Below are 22,982 nucleotides of genomic sequence, written 5' to 3'. Positions count from 1 at the left end.
GGGATTTAGGGGGGGAAATTACTTTGGACTTCAGACCACCCCTTTAATTTTTGTGGGTTTCTCAAATTTTTGTCATTTTTTAGTCAACTTCTTTGGTTAAAGAACTGAAGCTTAAAAAATCTGTAAAGTTCTCCCAGCCAATTCATGAAAAGTATTGTGAGAAACAACTCCTAAGGCTGCTTTCACACTACGTTTTTTTAACATGCGTCCTGAACATTTAACGCAAAAACGGATCCAGTGCAAATGCGTTTTCATTTCAATGCATTTGCAATGGACTTGCGTCAACATGCGTTCACCTGCGTTATAGTGAGGATCCAGCGACTTGCAGTTTTTTTTTTAACATTTTTCAAAAACGCTACTTGTAGCGTTTTTGAGCTGCATCCAAATACTGCAAATTGCTGGATCCTGACTATACTGCACGCAAACGTATGTGAACGCTGGCATGCTGATAGACAGGATCCTGCTTGCTCTACTGAGCATGCCCAGAACCAGCCTGGTGTGATCAGTCCTCTCTCTCCCTCCCTCCCTGTCTCCCCCTCCCTGTCTCCCCCTCCCTGTCTCCCCCTCCCTGTCTCCCCCTCCCTGTCTCTCTCCCCCGCCTGAGAGCTGCGGACACTTGTATACAAGGTAAATATCGGGTAACCAAGCAAAGCGCTTCTCTTAGTTACCCGATGTTTACGTTGGTTACGTGTGCAGGGAGCAGGCAGCCAGGCTCCTAGCAGCTGCGGATGCTCGTAACCAAGGTAAATATCAGGTATCCAAGCAAGTTACCCGATGTTTACCTTGGTTATGAGCCTCCACAGCTGTCACAAGCCGGCTCACAGTCTATCATGTTCAGTTCCACTGACTCCCGATCACATGACTCCAATGCCCGGCCATAAACTTAAAGTGACAGGATCCTGCAAAATGACATGCGTTTGCATGTGTTTTTTTGCTGTAAAAGCAGGATCCGCTTTTACAGCAAAAAAACGTTCATGACGCACGTTAAAAAAACGTAGTGTGAAAGCAGCCTTACTTATCATGAAGCTGTCGAGAAATGAGTGGACATCTTTGCAGAGTCTTTCATTTTTTCAGGTAAAATGAGAAACAAACACCGTTGCAAGAAACCTGGCAGCCCCATTATAGTTATAGGGTTTGTTGGGCGACGTTCAGAGTCTCTCATGTGACAAATCCGTCCTGGTATGAATTCAGTTTATGGACTAGCAGAATTGCAAACACAGATGTGAACATCGCCTAAAGAACAAATGTGACTTTCACAGCGTAGAGAGCAAAACAAAATTATTAGCACTGATTGAATATGAATAAAAATAAACTAGATGGATTACTAAGGAAGTAGATCATATTACTCACCAAAATGCAATCCACTTTCGACTGTATGGATTTACTGCAGAAAAGAAAGAAAATCAGAGTTACCCTCATAATAATGACTCCAATCATCACATGAAATGGTAGAAGATCTCGGAAAAATGAGAAACAACACCGCACATTAGAAAACAAAATGAGAAAATAAGTAGACAATTATATAGATGACAAGAAGGTGGCCCGATTCTACGCATCGGGTATTCTAGAATTTACGTATTGTGTAGTTAATGTATGATTTTTGTTATATATATAGATGTTATTGTGTGTAGTTGCCACTGCTTGTGTAGGGCGCTGTAAATGTTCTGGGTGTTGTCTGGGTGGGGGGGGGAGAGAGCGGTGTTGTTTGTGTTGCGTTGTGTCTGTAGCGTTGTGTGTGTGTGGTGCTATGTGTGTTGCGCGGTTTATGTGGGTGTGTGGTGTGTGTGTGTGCTTTAGGGGGAGGTATGTTTTGTGCAATGTGTGTGTTGCGCGGTATGTGCATATATTTGTGTGTGCCGCGGTGTTTGTGTGTTGTGTGTGTGCAGCATTGTCTGTGTGTGTGTGTGTGGGTGTCTGTGTAGGGAGGTGTTTGTGGTTCCCAGTGTGTGTGTGTGGTGTGTTGTGCGGTTCGTGTGTGGCGGTGTGTGTTTTGGGGGGAGGTGTGCACCCCCCATCGTGCTCCTTCCCCCATGCTGCACCCCCCATCGTGCTCCTTCCCCCATGCTGCACATCCCAAATCGTGCTCCATCCCCCATGCTGCGCACCCCCCATCGTGCTCCATCCCCCATGCTGCACCCCCCATCGTGCTCCATCCCCCATGCTGCGCACCCCCCATCGTGCTCCATCCCCCATGCTGTGCACCCCCCATCGTGCTCCATCCCCCATGCTGCGCACCCCCCATCATGCACCATCCCCCATGCTGCGCACCCCCCATCGTGTTTCATCCCCCCATTCTGGGCACCCCCCCATCGTGCTCCATCCCCCATGCTGCACCCCCCATCGTGCTCCATCCCCCATGCTGCGTACCCCCCATCGTGTTTCATCCCCCCATTCTGGGCACCCCCATCGTGCTCCATCCCCCATGCTGCACCCCCCATCGTGTTCCATCCCCCATGCTGTGCACCCCCCATCGTGTTTCATCCCCCCATTCTGGGCACCCCCCCATCGTGGTCCACCCCCATCGTGCTCCATCCCCCATGCTGCACTCCCCATCGTGCTACATCCCCCATGCTGCGAACCCCTCAGAGAGGAGTATAATAGGAGGATTATAATAGGAGGAGTATAATGGGAGAAGTAGTCCTGGGGAAAGAGGAGTATAATGGGAGGAGTTGTCCTGGGGGAGAGGTGTACAGGTGCCCAACGTGTGTGGGGGGCGTGGCCGAGCGGGCATAGTGTGAGGGGGCGTGGCCGAGCGTGCATCACGTGCGGGGGGCGGGCCTGGCCAAATGGGTAATCCATGCGGGGGGCGGGGCCAGGCCGAGCGGCCAATCCATGTGGAGGGGCGGGGCCAGGCTGAGCCCGGCGGCCAATCCGACGGTGTTCACTGTAAGGACACAATGTCACTGTAACGACACAATTTTGGAGCAAGACAGACAGACAGACAGACAGAATAAGGCAATTATATATATACTAGAAGGTGGCCCGATTCTACGCATCGGGTATTCTAGAATTTACGTATTGTGTAGTTCATGTATGATTTTTGTTATATATATGTGCGGTATGTGCGTATATTTGTGTGTGCAGCGTTGTCTGTGTGTGGGTGTCTGTGTAGGGCAGTTGTTTGTGGTTTCCAGTGTGTGTGTGTGGTGTGTTGTGCAGTGTGCGCGCGCGCGTGTGTGTGTGTGTTGGGGGGAGGTGTGCACTCTCCATCGTGCTCCATCCCCTATGCTGCGCACCCCCCATCGTGCTACATCTCCCATCCTGCGCACTCCCAAACGTGCTCCATCCGCCATGCTGCGCACTCCCAAACGTGCTCCATCCGCCATGCTGCGCACTCCCCATCGTGCTCCATTCCCCATGCTGCGCACTCCTCATCGTGCTCCATCCGCAACGCTGCGCACTCCCCATCGTGCTCCATCTCCCATGCTGCGCACTCCTAAACGTGCTCCATCCGCTATGCTGCGCACTCCCAAATGTGCTCCATCCACCATGCTGCGCACTCCCAAACGTGCTCCATCCGCCATACTCCACACTCCCCATCGTGCTCCATGCCCCATGCAGCGCACTCCCCATCGTGCTCTATCCCCTATGCTGCGCACCCCCCATCGTGCTCCATCATCTATGCTGCGCACTCCCAAACGTGCTCCATCCGCCATGCCGCGCACTCCCAAACGTGCTCCATCCGCCATGCTGTGCACTCCTAAACGTGCTTCATCCGCCATGCTGGGCACTCCTCATCGTGCTCCATCCCCCATGCAGTGCACTCCCTATTGTGCTCCATCCCCTATGCTGCGCACCCCCCATCGTGCTCCATCTCCCATGCTGCGCACTCTCAAACGTGCTCCATCCGCCATGCTGCGCACTCCCAAACGTGGTCCATCCGCCATGCTGCGCACTCCCAAACATGCTCCATCCGCCATACTCCGCACTCGCCATCGTGCTGCATCCGCCATGCTGCGCACTCCCAAACGTGCTCCATCCGCCATGCTGCGCACTCCCAAACGTGCTCCATCCGCCATGCTGCGCACTCCCAAACGTACTGCATCCGCTATGCTGCGCACTCCCAAACGTGCTCCATCCGCCATGCTGCGCATTACCAAACGTGCTCCATCCGCCATGCTGCGCCAGCATCAGCCTCTGTACCCGCATCATCAGCCTCTCTGCCCGCAGCATCAGCTTCTCTCCTCCCAGCATCAGCGTCTCTGTCCCTAGCATCAGGCTCTCTCCTTCCAGCGTCCCTCAGCATCAGCCTCCCTTTCCCAGCCTTCCCAAGGATCAGCCTCTCTCCTCCCAGCCTCCTTCCTCCCAGCCTCCCTCTCCCAGCCTCCCTCAGCATCAGCTTTCCTGTCCCAGTCTCCCCCAGCATCAGCCTCCCCAAGCATCAGCCTCCACCAGCATCAGCCTCTGTTCTTCCAGCCTCCTCCAGCATCAGCTTCCCTAAGCATCAGCCTCCCTCGTCCCAGCCTCCCTCAGCATCAGCCTCTCTCCTTCCAGCCTTCCTCAGCATCAGCCTCCTGTCCCCAGCCTTCCCTAGGATCAGCCTCTCTCCTCCCAGCCTCCTTCTTCCCAGCTTTCCCATCCCAGCCTCCTTCAGCATCAGCATTTCCCTCTTCCCCATGATCAGCCTCTCTGCTCCCAGCCTCCTCCAGCACGCCCTGCTCCTCTGCCGACACTCACACACCCGATCGCATGCACTCACACACACACCCGATCGCATCCACTCACACACACACCCGATCGCATCCACTCACACACACACCCGATCGCATCCACTCACACACACACCCGATCGCATCCACTCACACACACACCCGATCGCATCCACTCACACACACACCCGATCGCATCCACTCACACACACACCCGATCGCATCCACTCACACACACACCCGATCGCATCCACTCACACACACACCCGATCGCATCCACTCACACACACCCGATCGCATCCACTCACACACACCCGATCGCATCCACTCACACACACCCGATCGCATCCACTCACACACACCCGATCGCATCCACTCACACACACAGACACTGACGATATGGCACTTACGCGCTCATACTCACAACATCCGGGGATATCACATGCTTCTGGCCATGTGATCCTCCGTCAGGTCCTGGAAGATCACAACAGCACATTTTCGCCGCCGAGAAGCAAGCGATATCCCAGGATGTCGTGAGTATGTGGATGCGATGTGAGGTGTGTGTGAGGTGTGTATGAGAGTGAGTGTGAGTGTGATCTGATGTGTGTGTATGTTTGTGTGTGTGCGTGTGGACCTTCCGGCGCAGCAGGACCTTGATGGGCTTGTAACCATGCGAGCATGGTTACCAACGTATCCACACCACTCCCACCACTGCCGTGGGAGCGGGGGCCGGGGGAGGGGGAGGGAGTACAGTACTCACCTCCGTGACAGCGCTTGTAACCATGCGAGTATCCACACCACCCCTTTGGGAGCGGGGGCCGGGGGGGGGGGGGGGTTGGGGGGGGATAGGGAGTACCGTACTCACCTCCGTGACAGCCGTGTCAGTTAGAGAAATGCGCGGGGGGAGGGAGGGGGTGGGGCCAGAGCTAACGTGCATTGCGTGAGGGGGGCGGGGCGTGGCGTGGCTGAATTGCCAATGCCTGCAGGGTGCCGGGGCGAGAGGCCAATCTGTGGGGGGGGCGGAGCCTGGGCGAGCGGCTGGCCAATCCGTGTGGGGGCGCAGCCTGGGTGAGCGGCCAATCCGTGTGGGGGGGCGGGGCCATGGCGAGCCCAGCGGCCAATCAGCTTTGTGTCACCGTAAGGACACAATTTTGGAGCATGACAGACAGACAGACAGATAGATAGACAGACAGACAGACAGAATAAGGCAATTATATATATAGACTAGAAGGTGGCCCGATTCTACGCATCGGGTATTCTAGAATTTACGTATTGTGTAGTTCATGTATGATTTTTGTTATATATATATATATATATATATATATAAATAGATGTTGTTGTGTGTAGTTACCAAGTGTTTGTGTAGGGCGCTGTACATGTTCTGGGTGTTGTCTGGGTGTGGCGGGGGGTGAGAGCGGTGTTGTAAGTGTGTTGCGTTGTTTGTGGAGCGCTGTGTGTCTGTAGCATTGTGTGTGTGTGTTGCGCGGTTTGTGTGGGTGTGGTGTGTTTTGGGGGGAGGTATGTTTTGTGCAATGTGTGTGTTGTGCGGTATGTGCGTATATTTATGTATGCCGCGGTTTTTGTGTGTTGGGTGTTGTGTGTGTGCGGCGTTGTCTGTGTGTGTGGGTGTCTGTGTATGGCGGTGTTTGTGGTTCCCAGTGTGTGTGTGGTGTGTTGTGTGTGTGTGTTGGGGGAAGGTGTGCACCTCCCATCGTGCTCCATCCCCCATGCTGCGCACCCCCCATCGTGCTCCATCCCCCATACTGCCCACCCCCCATCGTGCTCCATCCCCTATGCTGCGCATTCCCCATCGTGCTCCATCCCCGATGCTGCGCACCCCCCATCGTGCGCCATCCCCCATGCTGCGCACTCATCGTGCTACATCCCCCATGCTGCGCACCCCCCATCGTGCCCCATCACCCATGCTGCGTACCCCCCATCGTGCTCCATCCCCCATGCTGCCCACCCCCCCATCGTGCTCCATCCCCTATGCTGCGCATTCCCCATCGTGCTCCATCCCCGATGCTGTGCACCCCCCATCGTGCTCCATCCCCTATGCTGCTCATTCCCCATCGTGCTACATCCCCCATGCTGCGCACTCCCCATCGTGCTCCATCCCCCATGCTGCGCACTCCCCATCGTGCTCCATCCCCCATGCTGCGCACTCCCCATCGTGCTCCATCCCCCATGCTGCGCACCCCCCATCGTGCTACATCCCCCATGCTGCGCACCCCATAGTGCTACATCCCCCATGCTATAATAGTTCTCCTATTATACTCAGAGAGGAGTATAATAGGAGGACTATAATAGGAGGAGTAGTCCTGGGGGGAGAGGAGTATAATGCAGGCTCCGTGCACATGTGTACCGGGAGCCGGTGTACGCTGGTAACTATGATACACATCGGGTAACTAAGGGACCTTAGTTACCCGATGTGTATAATGGTTACCAGCGTTTACCGGCTCCGTCACGATCCCAGCATCGCAAGGGTATGTCTGGCGCTGCTGGGATCGTGACGGAGCCTGTGTACACTGGTAACTATGATACACATCGGGTAACTAAGGGACCTTAGTTACCCGATGTATATAATGGTTACCAGCGTTCACCGGCTCCGTCAAGATCCCAGCATCGCAAGGTTATGTTTGGCGCTGCTGGGATCGTGACGGAGCCGGTGTATGCTGGTAACTATGATACACATCGGGTAACTAAGGGACCTTAGTTACCCGATGTGTATAATGGTTACCAGCGTTCACCGGCTCCGTCACGATCCCAGCAGCGCAAGGTTATGTCTGGCGATGCGTGCGGAGGGCCGGGGCGAGCGGCCAATCCATGCGGAGGGCGGGGCCAGGCCGAGGCGAGCGACCAATCCGTGGGGGGGCGGAGGCGAGGCGAGCGGCCAATCCGTGTGGGGGGGCGGGGCCATGGCGAGCCCAGCGGCCAATCAGCTTTGTGTCACCGTAAGGACACAATTTTGGAGCAAGACAGACAGACAGGCAGACAGACAGGCAGACAGACAGACAGAATAAGGCAATTATATATATATATATATATATATATAGATAGTTCCAGCATAGCATGAGCAGTGCTCCGCTGTACAAAACTCGGACCTACGTACGGGATCCCTTGACCTGTATTGCATACAGCAAGATAAAACTACTGAAAAAGTAATATACAACTTTAGAATTTTTTTTTTTAATTAAAAAAAAAACAAAAACAAAACAACCACTATGTCCGGAATAAAATGAATCTCTGTAAACCTTTCCGAGAGAGACATTCATTAGCATTTCATTAAGCCGTGCAGCAGAGTGTCCTCTGGACACCTCTATGCTAATCATAAGGTATTCAGCTATCAGGAGCACTATGTATGTGCTCCAGCTCAGTCTACTATAAATACATACAAACATTGCAATATTAGGCACAACAACATTTGGAAATCCAATGCTTCACCTACAAACTAGATTTTTTTTTGCCTTGTGTATACAACTGGTTTCCTTCAGACTGACCTCATTTCACTGCAAAATTAGCCAGAGGATCACGGTGACCGGATGCTGTGGCCAAGATCGCAAAGTCTAGAAAAGCTAATCACACAGCAACCCCTACTTATCTGCGTGCTTTTCATCCAGCTTGTAAACAGATTGATTGCAGAATAAAATGCAACAAGAGTGACACTAAGGGTGGTGTCACACACAGCGATGACGACAATGACGTCGCTGCTACGTCACCATTTTCTGTGACGGAGCAGCGACGTCCCGTCGCTGTCGCTGTGTGAGACATCCAGCAACGACCTGGCTCCTGCTGTGAGGTCGCCGATCGTTGCTGAATGTCCTGCTTCATTTTTTGGTCGTCGCTCTCCCGCTGTGACGCACACATCGCTGTGTGTGACAGCGAGAGAGCGACGAAATGAAGCGAGCAGGGAGCAGGAGACGGCATCTGGCAGCTGCGGTAAGCTGTAACCAGGGTAAACATCGGGTAACCAAGTGAAGACCTTTCCCTGGTTACCCGATATTTACCTTCGTTACCAGCGTCCGCCGCTGCCAGTGCCGGCTCCCTGCACATGTAGCTGCAGTTAATTACCCGATGTGTACTGTAGCTAGGAGAGCAGGGAGCCAGCGCTAAGCAGTGTGCGCGGCTCCCTGCTCTCTGCACATGTAGCACAGCGACGCGTGTCGTTATGATCGCTGCTGCGTCTGCTGTGTTTGACAGCTAAGCAGCAATCATAACAGCAACTTACAAGGTCGCTGTCGCTATGTGTGAACCCAGCTTAAAGCGATCCCAACAACAATACAACCGGATAGGGATCGCTGGTAAGTTGCTGGGAGGTCACTGGTGAGATGTCACACTAAGCGACGCTCCAGCAATCCCACCAGCAACCTGACTTGGCAGGGATCGCTGGAGCGTCGCTACACGTGGAAGCATGCTGCGCTTGGTAACTAAGGTAAATATCGAGTAACCAACCCGATATTTACCTTGGTTACCAGCGCACACCGCTTAGCGCTGGCTCCCTGCACACCTAGCCACAGTACACATCGGGTTAATTACCCGATGTGTACTCTGCTACGTGTGCAGGCAGCAGGGAGCCGGCTTCTGGGGATGCTGGTAACCACGGTAAACATCGGGTAACCAAGGAGCCCTTCCCTTACTTTACCTTCGTTACCAGCATCCGCCGCTCTCACACTGCCAGTGCCGGCTCCCTGTTCCCTGCACTCCTAGCCACAGTACACATCGGGTTAATTACCCGATGTGTACTCTGGCTATGTGTGCAGAGAGCATGGAGACGGCACTGGCAGTGTGAGAGCGGCGGACGCTGGTAACGAAGGTAAATATCGGGTAACCAAGGTAAGGGCTCCTTGGTTACCTGATGTTTACTGTGGTTACCAGCGTCCGCAGAAGCCGGCTCCTTCTGCCTGCACATTCAGTTGTTGCTCTGTCGCTGTCACACACAGCGATGTGTGCTTCACAGTGGGAGAGCAACAACTAAAAAATGGTCCAGGACATTCAGCAACAACCAGCGACCTCACAGCAGGGGCCAAGTTGTTGCTGGATGTCACACACAGCGACATCACTAGCAACATCGCTGCTACGTCACAAAAGTTGTGCCTCAGCAGCGATGTTGCTAGCGATGTTGCTTAGTGTGACGTGGCCTTAACATTTCTATGTAAAAATCGGAAGCAAAATGTTCCTGCCCCAACCTCATTCATTCCATTTCTGGCTGCAACTTTTTTTTAGTAAATATATAGAAAACAGACTAATATAATAAAAAACAGAAACTAATGCTCAGCACACTGGATAATTATTTACGCTAACAGTGTAGGGTCACAAGACTGGGGGTCTCAGCATTACACTTCAGTGGTGGTGATCTGTCTGTAGTGAGAAAAGCCCCTTGGGATCTATTAAAGAGTGGGGGGGTTCAGCGCAAACTAAAATCCACGGTATATACAAAATTTATTGTGGGTTTGCCACAGATTTTAGGCTATGGTAAAATAAGCCGCAACAATCCACAACTTGCTACCATGAATTTCCCTGGTGTGTGAACTTAAAGGGGTTGTCCGACATAACAAAAATTTTTGAGTTTAAGCTAATCTCTGCTGTATTGTCATAAAAAACACCCCTACATTGTTATTTTTTGTTTTCTAACTTTTGTTCCTCTTGAATTATCCCTTTATTCTCTGCAGCTCCTTGTTTACATTCAGCACAAGCAAACTGACCACTTCCTGTGCCAAACCTCCCAGTCAGAGCTGACACCGCCCGGCCTCAGTGTCCATCCCCACCCCAGTGTCCAGCCTCGCCCCCTGCCCGCCCCCTGCACACACATCGGGCTGTGCACCACATATACACACACACACATCGGGCTGTGCACCGCATATACACACACATCGGGCTGTGCACCGCATATACACGCACACACATCGGGCTGTGCACCGCATATACACACACGCACACATCGGGCTGTGCACCGCATATACACACACACACACACACACACACACATCGGGCTGTGCACCGACCCCCCCAATAGGGAGTACATACTCACCCGTCCTTGGTCCCCGCCGCTCCTGCACGTTCGCGCGCTGTCTGTGCTCTGGCCATATCAGCACAGTAGTGACGTCACCGCTGTGCTGAAGAGAGCACAGACAGCCGGGCAGTGATGAGAAGCTGCGCTCCTTCTCATCAGCGTTTTCAAATATATCGGCATCTGTGATGCCGGTATATTTGAATGTGCGATCCTGAGTAGGGGGCCCGGTGCTGGCGCTGACACCGCTGCAGCCGCCGCCAGGCCCCGCCCCCAGGTCACAGGTCCCACAGAAGTGCAGGGGGAGGTTGTGGGCAAAGTACAGGTGAGGGAGAATGTGGGGGGCGGGGCTCATCGCACTGTACCCGCCCAGCAGGGAGGCGACATGCTGTTTCCCGATGTGCATGTCAACATGGCCCTGCCCATGTTGACATGAAATGACCGGAAGCAGCAAAATCGCGGCACATGACCACTCTGAGCCGGGGGAGAGGGGCTGACAGCAGGGCAGGTAAGTGGTCACTATCTACTTACCTGCCCCAATGTAGCCCAATAGAGTAATAATCAAAAAAACTCAAAATAAGCCGGATAACCCCTTTAATGTTAAAATCTCATTAACTTTGCTGCTGCTGTAAAATTCAAGAACTTTACCATAAATTTGCCTGTACAGGGAAACGTTCCCGATACCTAGAGATTGGTATTAATATTGTTTAGCCACGTGAGCCTGGCAACCGATCAGAGGTCGCTAACGGGCTGCAGTGTTCACTCCGAGGAAAGTAGCTCAATAGTAGCCACTGATTATCATGCCACATGAGCCCTGGGGGGAGAGTATAGGGCATTTTTACTTTATCATTTATTAGGGGCCCCCATACACAGTAGTCTGTTGGGTGAACCTGCCGATACGACTGGCAGCATGTGTACGAGGGTATTAACCCCTTCAGCCCCGGGGCACTTTCCGTTTTTGCGTTTTTGTTTTTTGCTCTCCTTCCAAGAGCCGTAACTTTTTTATTTTTCCGTCAATCTTGCCATATGAGGGCTTGTTTTTTACGGCACAAGTTGTACTTTTAAATGAAACCATAAGTTTTACCATACAGTGTACTGGAAAACAGCAAAAAAATTCCAAGTGTGGAAAAACTGCAAAAAAAAGTGTGATGGCACAATAGTTTTTGGGATGTTTTATTCACCGTGTTCACTATATGGTAAAACTGATGTGTGGGTATGATGCCTGAGGTTGGTGCGAGTTTGTAGACACCAAACATGAATAGGTTTACTTGTATCTAAGGGGTTAAAAAAAATTCACAAACTTGTCCAATAAAAGTGGCGTACGTTTTGCGCCATTTTCCGAAACCCGTAGAGTTCTCATTTTTTGGGATCTATGGCTCAGTGATGGCTTATTTTTTGTGTCTCGAGCTGACGTTTATAATGGTACCATTTTTGCGCAGATGCTACATTTTGATCGCCTGTTATTGCATTTTGCGTAAAACTTGTGGTGACCAAAAAACGTAATTTTGGCGTTTGGAATTTTTTTGCCGCTACGCCGTTTACCAATCAGGTTAATTGATTTTATACTTTGATAGATCGGGCATTTCTGAACGTGGCGATATCAAATATGTATATATTTATTTATTTTTTAACCCTTTCATTTTCAATGTGGGGAAAGGGGGGTGATTTGAACTTTTAGGGTTTTTTTGTTTTTTTTTTAAATTTTTTAAAACTTTTTTTTATTTTACTAGTCCACCTAGGGGGCTATAGCGATCAGCAATCCAATCGCTCTTATCTATCTGCTGATCACAGCTATACAGCTGTAAACAGCAGATACAGTCACTTCCTGTTTCACTCTGCTTCGGGCCGAGGGAAAGCGAAAGTGAAATGTCATTGCTCCAGGCGTCATCACATGACCCTGTGCTATGATGGCAAAAACCGAAAGTCACGTGATCACTCATGTGACTTCCGGTGGGGGCGGCGGTAAGTGAATATCTTCACTGCGCGTATATACATCTCGCTGCCAGACTTTGGCAGCGAGATGTAAGGGGTTAATGTTACGGGTGGAAAGCGATTCCACTCGTAACATGCAGGCACACGTCAGCTGTTGAAAACAGCTGATATGTGTGCCGATCAATGCCGCCTGCCCGCGGCAGGGGGCGGGGCTTAACGGGACACGCTCCATGACGGATATATCCGTCCATGGTCGGGAAGGGGTTAAAAGGGACTCAGTTGGCAGGTTTTTGTTATGTATTCTGACAGCAGCATAATACTGAGGCGGATACCCTGATTCGGATGATGTATCACTTAGTTTACTGATGCAGCAGTTGGGACACAATCACAGTTTTCTGTGCTGCAGATTTAGCAGAGCTCTGAATATTGAGCCCAGTATAACCCAGCATTGAGTGTTGGTTTTCTCAGCACAATGTATATTGACAGAGAGCTGCTAATCACTGCTGGGGATTGGTTGGACCAGGAAGCAAAGGTTAACTAGTCAGATAATGATAATCTGCTGATTAAACACTGAATTTGCAGGCTAGTAAGCGAGATCCCTGGAATCAGCATCTCAGCCCCTACGCCATGCTGTTCTTAGATTATATTGGACAGGCCCTATTGACAGATTCATTTTCATCGTCCCATAGCAACTTGAAAAAAATATCCAAATGCAGGTCCTAGTGAACCTGGCAGGAGGGCAGAGTTACCAAACTCATCACATTGTGATATTAGGTTGTGAAAAGCGGATTAATATTGAGGTCAGAAGTGAAAAAAAAAATGTAAGAATGATATTTCAATCAAGTAACAGTTACAGCACGAAGCCCAAGCAAACACATTGCTACCAAACTAGGTTATGTGAGTAAAAGATCAACAATAGAATTCACTGAAGTGATGACCCCTGCTGGGGAGAGATCAGTACTACAGTGAACAAATAAAGGGAATCTGTTACCTTTTGAGGTTTTTAAGTTATATATTTAAGCATACAGGTTGTATACAGCTGAAACTACTCATACCTGTATGCCTCCTGGATGATGTCCAGCAAAAATAATCTTTTATATCTTTGATCTTTCAGGCTATGGGACATACATTGCCCACAAGATAAGACTGACTCCAGTATACATTATACAGGATTGCTACTCCCCTTCTCTCCAGTGTGCCTTTGACATCATGTGTGTGGCAGGTAATACGCACACCTGCTTGTCCTTATTTTCATGGTGAGATGATGTGCCATACAGTAAATTGACAGCTGCAGACAATCATTGTCCCAAGTAGTCAAGTGCCATACATGCTAGCATCAGAGGCCAGAGACTGACTGCAGTGGTCACATACGGGTGCATCTCAAATTAGAATATCATCAAAAAGTTAATTTATTTCGGTAATACAAAATGGGAACACATATTATATAGAGTCATTACACACAGAGGGATCTATTTCAAGTGTTTATTTCTGGTAATGTTGATGATTATGGCTTACAGCCAATGAAAACCCAAAAGTCATTATCTCAGAAAATTAGACTAAATATCAAAAAACACCTGCAAAGGCTTCCTAAGCATTTAAAACCCTTAAGCCCGCTTTACACGCTGCGATATCGTTACCGATATCGCTAGCGAGTGTACCCGCCCCCATCATTTGTGCGACACAGGCAAATCGCTGCCTGTGGCGCACAAAATCGGGCGGACCCGTCACACTACTTACCTGCCTAGCGACGTCGCTGTGACCAGCGAACCGCCTCCATTCTAAAGGGGAGGTGCGTTCGGCGTCACAGCGACGTCACTAAGCGGTCGCCCAATCAAAGCGGAGGGGCGGAGATGAACGAGACGTAACATCCCGCCCACCTCCTTCCTTCTTCATTGCCGGAGGCCGCAGGTAAGGTGAGGTTCCTCGTTCCTGCGGTGTCACACATAGCGATGTGTGCTGGCGCAGGAATGACGAACAACATCGTTACTGCAGCAGCAACGATAATTGGGAATAGGGGGGCATGTCACCGATGAACGATTTTGAACGTTTTTGCGACGATTCAAAATCGCTCATAGGTGTCCCACACAACTAGATCGCTAAAGCGGCCGGATGTGCGTCACAAATTCCGTGACCCCAATGAGATCGCTTTAGCGATATCGTAGCGAGTAAAGCCACCCTTAGTCTGTTCAGTAGGCTACATAATCATGGGGAAGACTGCTGACTTGACAGATGTCCAGGAGGCAGTCAGTGACACACTCCACAAGGAGGATAAGCCACAAAAGGTCATTGCTAAAGAAGCTGGCTGTTCACAGAGTGCTGTATCCAAGCATGTTAATGGAGGAGTTGAGTGGAAGGAAAAAGTGTGGTAGAAAAAGGTGCACAAGCAACTGGGATAAGATTGTTAAGAAAAGGCTATTCAAACATTTGTGGGAGATACACAAGGAGTGGAGCCACCACACACACAGATGTATCCAGGACATGGGCTACAACTGTTGCATTCCTTGTATCGAGCCACTCATGACCAATAGACAACACCAGAACCCTCTTACCTGGGCCAAGGAGAAAAATAACTGGACTGTTGCTCAGTGATCCCAGGTGTCATTTTCGTATGAATATAAATTTTGCATTTTATTTGGAAATCAAGATCCCAGAGTCTGGAGGAGGAGTGGAGAGGCCACAATCCAAGCTGCTTGAGGTTTAGTGTGAAGTTTCCACAATCAGTGGTGGTTTGGGGAGCCATCTCATCTGCTGGTGTAGGTCCACTGTGTTTTATCAAAACCAAAGTCAGCGCAGCAGTCTACCAGAAGATTTTAGAGCACTTCATGCTTCCTTCTGCCGACAAGCATTTTCCAGCAGGACTTGGCACCTGTCCACACTGCCAAAAGTACTAATACCTGGTTTAATAATCACAGTATCACTGTGCTTGAATGGCCAGCAAACTCACCTGACCTAAACCCCATAGAGAATCTATGGGGTATTGGTAAAAGGATGATGAGAGACACCAGACCCAACAACGCAGACGTGCTGAAGGCTATCAAAGCAACCTCATAACACCTCAGCAGTGCCACAGGCTGATCACCTCCATGCCACGCCGCATTGATGCAGTAATTCATGTAACAGGAGCCCCGACCAAGTATTGAGTGCATTTACTGTACATACTTTTCAGTAGGCCAACATTTCTAGGTTTCAAATCATTTTGTTCAGATTCTCTTATATAAAATATTCTAAATTTTCTGAGATAATGACTTTTGGGTTTTCATTGGCTGTAAGCCATAATCATCAAGATTAACAGAAATAAACACTTGAAATAAATCACTCTGTTTGCAATGACTCTATATAATATATATACAGTGCCTTGTCAAAGTATTTGGCCCCCTTTTTCAAACTTTACCCACATTTCAGGCTTCAAACATAAAGATAAAAATGTTAATGTTATTCTGAAGAATCAACAACAAGTGGGACACAATTGTGAAGTTGAACAATATTTATTGCTTATTTTAAACTTTTTTAAAAAAATAAATAACTGAAAATTGGAGCGTGCAATATTATTCGGCCCCTTTACTTTCAGTGCAGCAAACTCACTCCAGAAGTTCATTGAGGATCTCTGAATGATCCAATATTGTCCTAAATGACTGATGATGATAAATATAATCCACCTGTGTGTAATCAAGTCTCCGTATAAACGCACCTGCTCTGTGATAGTCTCCGTGTTCTGTTTAAAGCCCAGAGAGCATCATGAAGACCAAGGAACACAATAGGCAGGCCCGTGATACTGTTGTGGAGAAGTTTAAAGCCGGATTTGGTTACAAAAATATTTCCACAACTTTAAACATCCCAAGAAGCACTGTGCAAGCGATCATATTGAAATGGAAGGCGTATCATACCACTACAAATCTACCAAGACCCTGCCGTCCCTCAAAAATGTCATCTCAAACTAGGCAAAACATCTGTGGATGGACACCTGGCCTTGGTAATTCCCTTGTCATATCTTTAAACTTGTCAAAGAATTGGATATTGACTAAAAGGGCCACTTAATATGGTGGTTATGGTGGTTTCCTAAAAAGAGCCACTCCTTGGCTAGGTCCTTCCCGGAGGGATATCTGGCTATTTTCTGTGTTGAGACTCCTAACAGAGGCTCCACGGACTTTTTTGATTTGCATATTTCCCAGGGGGCAATGCACCTAGAATTTCACTGTCTTGAGCGCCCTTGTTTGGCTGCTGGCAGTGTTTTCTCTGGCTGGTCTCCCCGAGATCAGTGATTGTTTGTCTTGTTGGTCTACTAGGCATTGCTCCCACCTAGCCAGAATCCTACTCCACACTGATGAGGGGCAATACCCCGAAACAGCTATCTGTGGATGGATACCTGGCCTTGGTAATTCCCTTGTCATATCTTTAAATTTGTCAAAGAGTTGGATATTGACTAAAAGGGCCACTTAATATGGTGGTTATGGTGGTTTCCTAAAAAGAGCCACTCCTTGACTAGGTCCTTCCCGGAGGGATATCTGGCTAGTTTTTGTGTTGAGACTCCTAACAGAGGCTCCACGGACTTTTTGATCTCAAACAAGGAGAAGACTGATCAGAGATGCAGCCAAGAGGCCCATGATCACTCTGGATGAACTGCTGAAATCTACAGCTGAGGTGGGAGAGTCTGTCCATAGGACAACAATCAGTCGTACGCTGCACAAATCTGGCCTTTATGGAAGAGTGGCAAGAAGAAAGCAATTTCTCTAAGATATCCATAAAAAGTGTCATTTTAAGTTTGCCACAAGCCACCTGGGGGACACCAAACATGTGGAAGAAGGTGCTATGGTCAGATGAAACCAAAATCAAACTTTTTGGGCACAGTGCCAAACGATATGTTTGGCATAAAAGCAGCACCGCTCATCACCCTGAACACACCATCCGAACTGTCAAACATGGTGGTGGCAGCATCATGGTTTGGGCCTGCTTTTCTTCATCAGGGACAGGGAAGATGGTTAAAATTGATGGGAAGATGGATGGAGCCAAATACAGGACCATTCCTGAAGAAAACCTGTTGGAGTCTTCAAAAGACCTGGGACGGAGATTTGTCTTCCAACAAGACAATGATTTCAAACATAAAGGAAAATCTACAATGGAATGTGTCACAAACCACCGGGGGGTCACTCAGAAATCCCCCGCGCTGGCTACCAGTACGTCACAATCGGGGGGTAACAAGTGGGGGTCACCCCTCCTTTATACCTCCCGACCGACAGACAGAGCACGTGACGCGCTCTCTAGCGCCCCTCTTATAGTCAGGCCAATTATGGAATTGCCCGACAATAAGCAAGGAGGCCGCTATACTACTTATGCCGATTATTGAAGGGTCCCCGGTGAGAGGAGGGTATATATTCCCCCGACCTCCGCGGGCGGAATATATAATATCTTCCCGAATCTCACTGGCCTCCCCACAATAATCCTTGGCACAACTCGCTGCCACCAACCGCTTCACGGTAACTATTAGCCGAACACACAGACGTGGGATTCAAGATCGAGATAACAGAACAGCCCAAGATTAATTATATAATTTAATCGCCTAAAGCACACTAGAAACTACAATATATACAATAGGGGATCTACAGAATATACAGTTATGTCAGAGTACAGTTACAGATAAAGCATGGTTTACAACAGGTATGCAATTCAATCAGTTACCTTGTGCGTCTGGCCACAGGGGGGCGCTGTAGACCAGGTTTCCAGGAACTCTCTCACAGGTCTGTCCCAACCAGGCCCCCGAGCAGAAGAACACTGGAAAATGGCCGAAGTAGGGTTATCAACCTGGGCAGATCCAGGTCCCCTCCTACCTTAGTGACCTCACAGGGAAGCACTGCCACTCCCCCTGCATGGATCAGAATTATCCAGCAAAGGGGATATTGGCCATAACTTTGCCTGGGAGCGTCGTAGGCGGACGCCAATGCTCTCATTGTGACAGTTATGAATTTAGCTACAGAACGAGGGGACTCATGACCTGTCTACGAGTTCCCATATGGCTGATATCACGCCTGGGGTATTTCCCAAGCTCCCCCTTCCATAAAAAAGGTGTGCCAGCATCGTCCGCCTGCGCAAACACCATTTTTATGGTTGCCATATTTATCGGAGATATGGCTTGCGAGATATGAACCATTTTTTACTGGAGTCGTTCTGTCTGGCTACTTCCAAGCCTTGCTAATGAGATACAACTCTTGTTACAGGGTGACGGCAGGGAGTCATCCTGGGTCCATTGTCCTCACATCATCTCATCTCCATATCAGAGGAGATGGCTGTTGGAGGTGTAAGTGGGATGTGACACCTTCACAGATGCTGGACATTTGAGCACAAGAAGGGAGGGGGGCACTGCCAGGGAGTGATGAGAGCAATTATGACTTCTAGTCATAATTCCTCTTCATATCCCAGGATTTACCTCACACCTCCCCCCTTTTGAGGGCGCTAGGGGGCAGCACACTCCGGTGTTCCCCCGTGCGCCCGTCCGCGACCTCTCCTTGTCGGGACAGCCCGTCTGCGTTACCGTGGTCACGGCCCCTTTTGTGGCGAATGGTGAAGTCGTATTGCTGGAGCGCAAGGCTCCATCGCAACAATCGCCCATTCGTCCCAGAGACGGTGTGCAACCAGCTGAGGGGATTGTGGTCCGTCTCCACGATGAAGTGGCGCCCGTATAGATAGGGTTGCAGACGCTGCAGGGCCCACACTATGGCCAGGCACTCCTTCTCCATTGTAGAATAGGCCACTTCCCTTGGTAACAGCTTCCTGCTCAGGTACAAGACTGGGTGCTCTTGGCTCGCAGAGTCCACCTGGCTGAGCACCGCACCGAGGCCGAAGTCACTGGCGTCGGTCTGTACTACAAACGGCCGCGTGAAGTCGGCTGCCTGTAGCACGGGCGGGCTGGACAGGGCGTCCTTTAGGGCCCGGAAGGCTGTCTCGCAGTCCATTGTCCAATCGACTGCAGAGGGCAGCTTCTTCTTGGTGAGGTCCGTCAAGGGCTTTGCCAGGCTACTATAGCATGGAACAAACCTCCTATAGTACCCAGCGGTCCCCAAGAAGGACATCACCTGCTTCTTGGTCCTGGGGGTGGGCCAGGATGCGATGGCCTCCACTTTCTCAGGCTCGGGCTTCAGCGTTCCCCCACCTACCCGGTGACCGAGGTACTGGACCTCGCTCATGGCCAGCTGACACTTTCCCGGCTTGATGGTCAAACCTGCCCGGTGGATCCGCCTGAGCACCTGTGCTAGATGCTCTAGGTGGTCCTCCCAGGTGGGACTGAAGACGGCAATGTCATCCAGGTACGCGGCCGCGTACCCTTCAAGTCCCTTGAGCAGGGTGTTGACCATCCGCTGGAAAGTGGCAGGGGCATTCCTCATCCCGAATGGCATCACCGTGGACTCGTACAGTCCAAATGGGGTAATAAAGGCAGAGCGTTCCCTGGCCTTGCGAGTCAGGGGGATCTGCCAATATCCCCGGCTCAGGTCCATGATGGTCAGGTACTGAGCCCCGGCCAACTGATCGAGCAGGTCATCGATGCGTGGCATTGGGTACGCATCGGCGACCGTGACAGCATTGAGCCCCCTGTAGTCCACGCAGAACCGAGTGGTTCGGTCCTTCTTAGGGACGAGGACTACAGGCGAGGCCCAAGCGCTGTTGGATGCCTGGATCACCCCCAGCTCCAGCATCTCGTCAATCTCCTGGCGCATGTGTTGCTGCACCTCCAGGGAGACCCGATATGCTGAACGCCGGATCGGGGGATGATCCCCAGTGTCCACGTGATGGACAGCCAAGTCAGTCCTTCCGGGCTGGTTGGTAAACAACCCCCGGAAGGGGTGTAGGGTGGCCCACAGCTGGGACCGTTGGTCCTCCAAGAGCTGGTGGCCAACCTCCACATCCTCAATGGATCCGCCTGCCCTAACCTGGGCTAGCATATCCAAGAGGGTTTCCGCTTCTCCCTCCTCGGGCAGGTTGCACACAGGGAGTGCACATGCCTCCCGCTCATGATGTGCCTTCATCATGTTCACATGGAAGGGCTTCCGCCTTCCACGGGCAGGGTCCAGGGTGACCAGGTACGTCACAGGGTTGAGCTGCTGGTACACGAGGTATGGGCCTTCCCAGGCTGCCTGAAGCTTGTCCTGTGGTACGGGGACCAGTACCCACACCTCTTGACCCACTTGGTAGGTCCTCTCACAAGCGTTCTGGTCGTACCAACGCTTCTGATCGGCCTGGGCTTGAGCCATATTGTCGTGTACCAGTTGCGTCAAGGCCTGCATTTTGTCCCGGAAGCGCATGACATACTCGATAACCGACACTCCAGGGGTGGCCAAATCCCCTTCCCAAGCCTCTTTCACCAGAGCCAGGGGGCCCCGCACACGTCGCCCGTACAGGAGCTCAAACGGTGAGAATCCTGTTGAGGCCTGTGGAACCTCCCGGTAAGCAAATAACAGGTGTGGGAGATACCGCTCCCAGTCACGCCCGTGGGAGTCGACCAACATCTTAAGCATCTGCTTTAAGGTGCCATTGAACCGCTCGCACAGGCCATTAGTCTGTGGATGGTACGGGCTGGCCACCAGATGTCGCACCTGGACTTGCTTACAGAGGGCCTCCATCAGCTGGGACATGAATTGGGTCCCCCGGTCAGTGAGCATTTCCTGGGGAAAACCCACTCGGGAGAAAATCTCCAGCAATGCGGTGGCCACCTTGTCAGCCCGAATGGACGACAAGGCCACTGCTTCTGGGTACCGGGTGGCATAGTCCACTACCGTCAGTATGAAGCGTTTCCCGGAGCTGCTGGGGATGGCCAGCGGGCCGACCAGATCCACAGCCACCCTCCTGAAAGGCTCATCGATGATTGGCAGAGATACCAGTGGGGCTTTGGGGCGTGGCCCCGCCTTCCCCACTCTCTGACAGGTTTCACACGAACGGCAGTAGGCAGCCACATCGGCCCCCATTTTTGGCCAGTAGAAATGCTGGTTTAACCTGGCCTTGGTCTTAGCGATCCCTAGGTGTCCGGCCATCGGAATCTCATGTGCGATCCGCAACAACTCCGTCCGGAACGGATAGGGTACCACCAACTGTCGGTCCCTGGGCCACGCCTCCGGTGAACCCTGCTGGACCGTGGCCCGGTACAGCCGTCCTTGGTCCCAGACCACTCGCTCCGGGTCCGAGTCCGAGGGAGGCTGTGCCGCCTGCTCCTTTAGAGCTTTCAGGCTGTCGTCAGCTTCTAACGCTGCCTGTAACTCCTGACTAGATGTGGCCAGAATCGACGAGACTGTCACATCTTCAGTCAGTACCCCGGGACCTGTGTCCTGGCCTCCACCTGACTCGGCTGCCACTTGGTCAGAAGGGGAAGAGCTATCGGACCTCCGGGAGGCCCCTTGGCTTCCAGCACTCCCACTGCGGGTGACAGCGGCCACAGCCGCTGCGACCGTGGGTCGTGCCTGCTCCTCCTCCGTTCCTGACCAAGTCGCCGGCTCAGGCAGACCTACCTGGCTTCCTGACACCCCGGTTGTGGGGGAACCCTGCACCGAGATCTTACCTGGGAGCACTTCCGCTCCTGGACCGGCCCCAATCTCACCTGCCTGTTCCCCTCCTGCAGCAACAGAACCCCGCTGTGAAATCTCTGGGGACCCCACATTTGCTGTGGTAGCCCCCACCCCACACACTGGTCCTCCCCCTGCAGCACCCTGCTCTCTGCTTATCCCTGCAGAGGGCAGCAGATCCCAGCTCACAGGCTGGTTACTTGTAGAGGCATGGTCACACCTTTCTCTGACCCCCTCCCCTGTCACAGCTGCAGCTGTGTGTGTGTCTATGGTGTCTATGCAAGCAGAAATATCAGAGTTCACTCCCTCCTCCCTTACATCATTCATAGATAACACATTAACATTGTCCGGAGGCACGTCAGCACTGGCTGAAGGTTCAGCCTTTGGGGCGGGGCCAAACTGGGAGGTTATTTGCCCCAAATCTGTCCCAAGTAGCACGTTTGCAGGGATCCGATCAGTTACCCCCACCTCCCTCACCCCTCGCCCTGCGCCCCAGTCCACATAAATGTCAGCAACAGGCAGCGCCGGGTCAATGCCTCCAATCCCGGAGACAGCGAGGGTTTTTCCAGGGATCAAGTCTTGGGGGGACACCATCTCAGGCCGCACCAGAGTCACCTCCGAGGCGCTGTCTCGCAGTCCTATGGTCACAGACTGGCCGACGGTGACAGGCTGGAAGCTGTCCAGGGACCTACCACCACCCCCACCCACACAATACACCTTGGGCGGCCCTTGGGACGGGGACGGAGCCGGGGCCTTGGGACGCTGAGGGCACATGGCCTTGAAGTGTCCAGGTAGGTTGCACTGGTGGCACCGTCTTGGTTCTGCCACGGGCCTGGAGAGGGGAGTTGAGGGGGA

General features: G+C 51.5%; 1 protein-coding gene across 1 annotated transcript in view; it reads right to left on the bottom strand.

Moving 5' to 3' along the window:
• Window positions 1-22,982, bottom strand: part of RFX7 (regulatory factor X7) — a 176,761-nt gene that overhangs the window by 96,505 nt on the left and 57,274 nt on the right. The window contains exon 2 of the mRNA XM_075345747.1: window positions 1,351-1,384. Coding sequence (XP_075201862.1) covers window positions 1,351-1,384 — 34 coding nt within the window. The remainder of the gene's footprint in view (window positions 1-1,350; window positions 1,385-22,982) is intronic.

The sequence above is a fragment of the Anomaloglossus baeobatrachus genome, chromosome 4, assembly GCF_048569485.1.
Source record: "Anomaloglossus baeobatrachus isolate aAnoBae1 chromosome 4, aAnoBae1.hap1, whole genome shotgun sequence".
Classification (NCBI taxonomy): Eukaryota; Metazoa; Chordata; class Amphibia; order Anura; family Aromobatidae; genus Anomaloglossus; species Anomaloglossus baeobatrachus.
The sequence above is the reverse complement of the archived record's forward strand: the minus strand, read 5'-3'. Positions and strand labels throughout refer to the sequence as shown.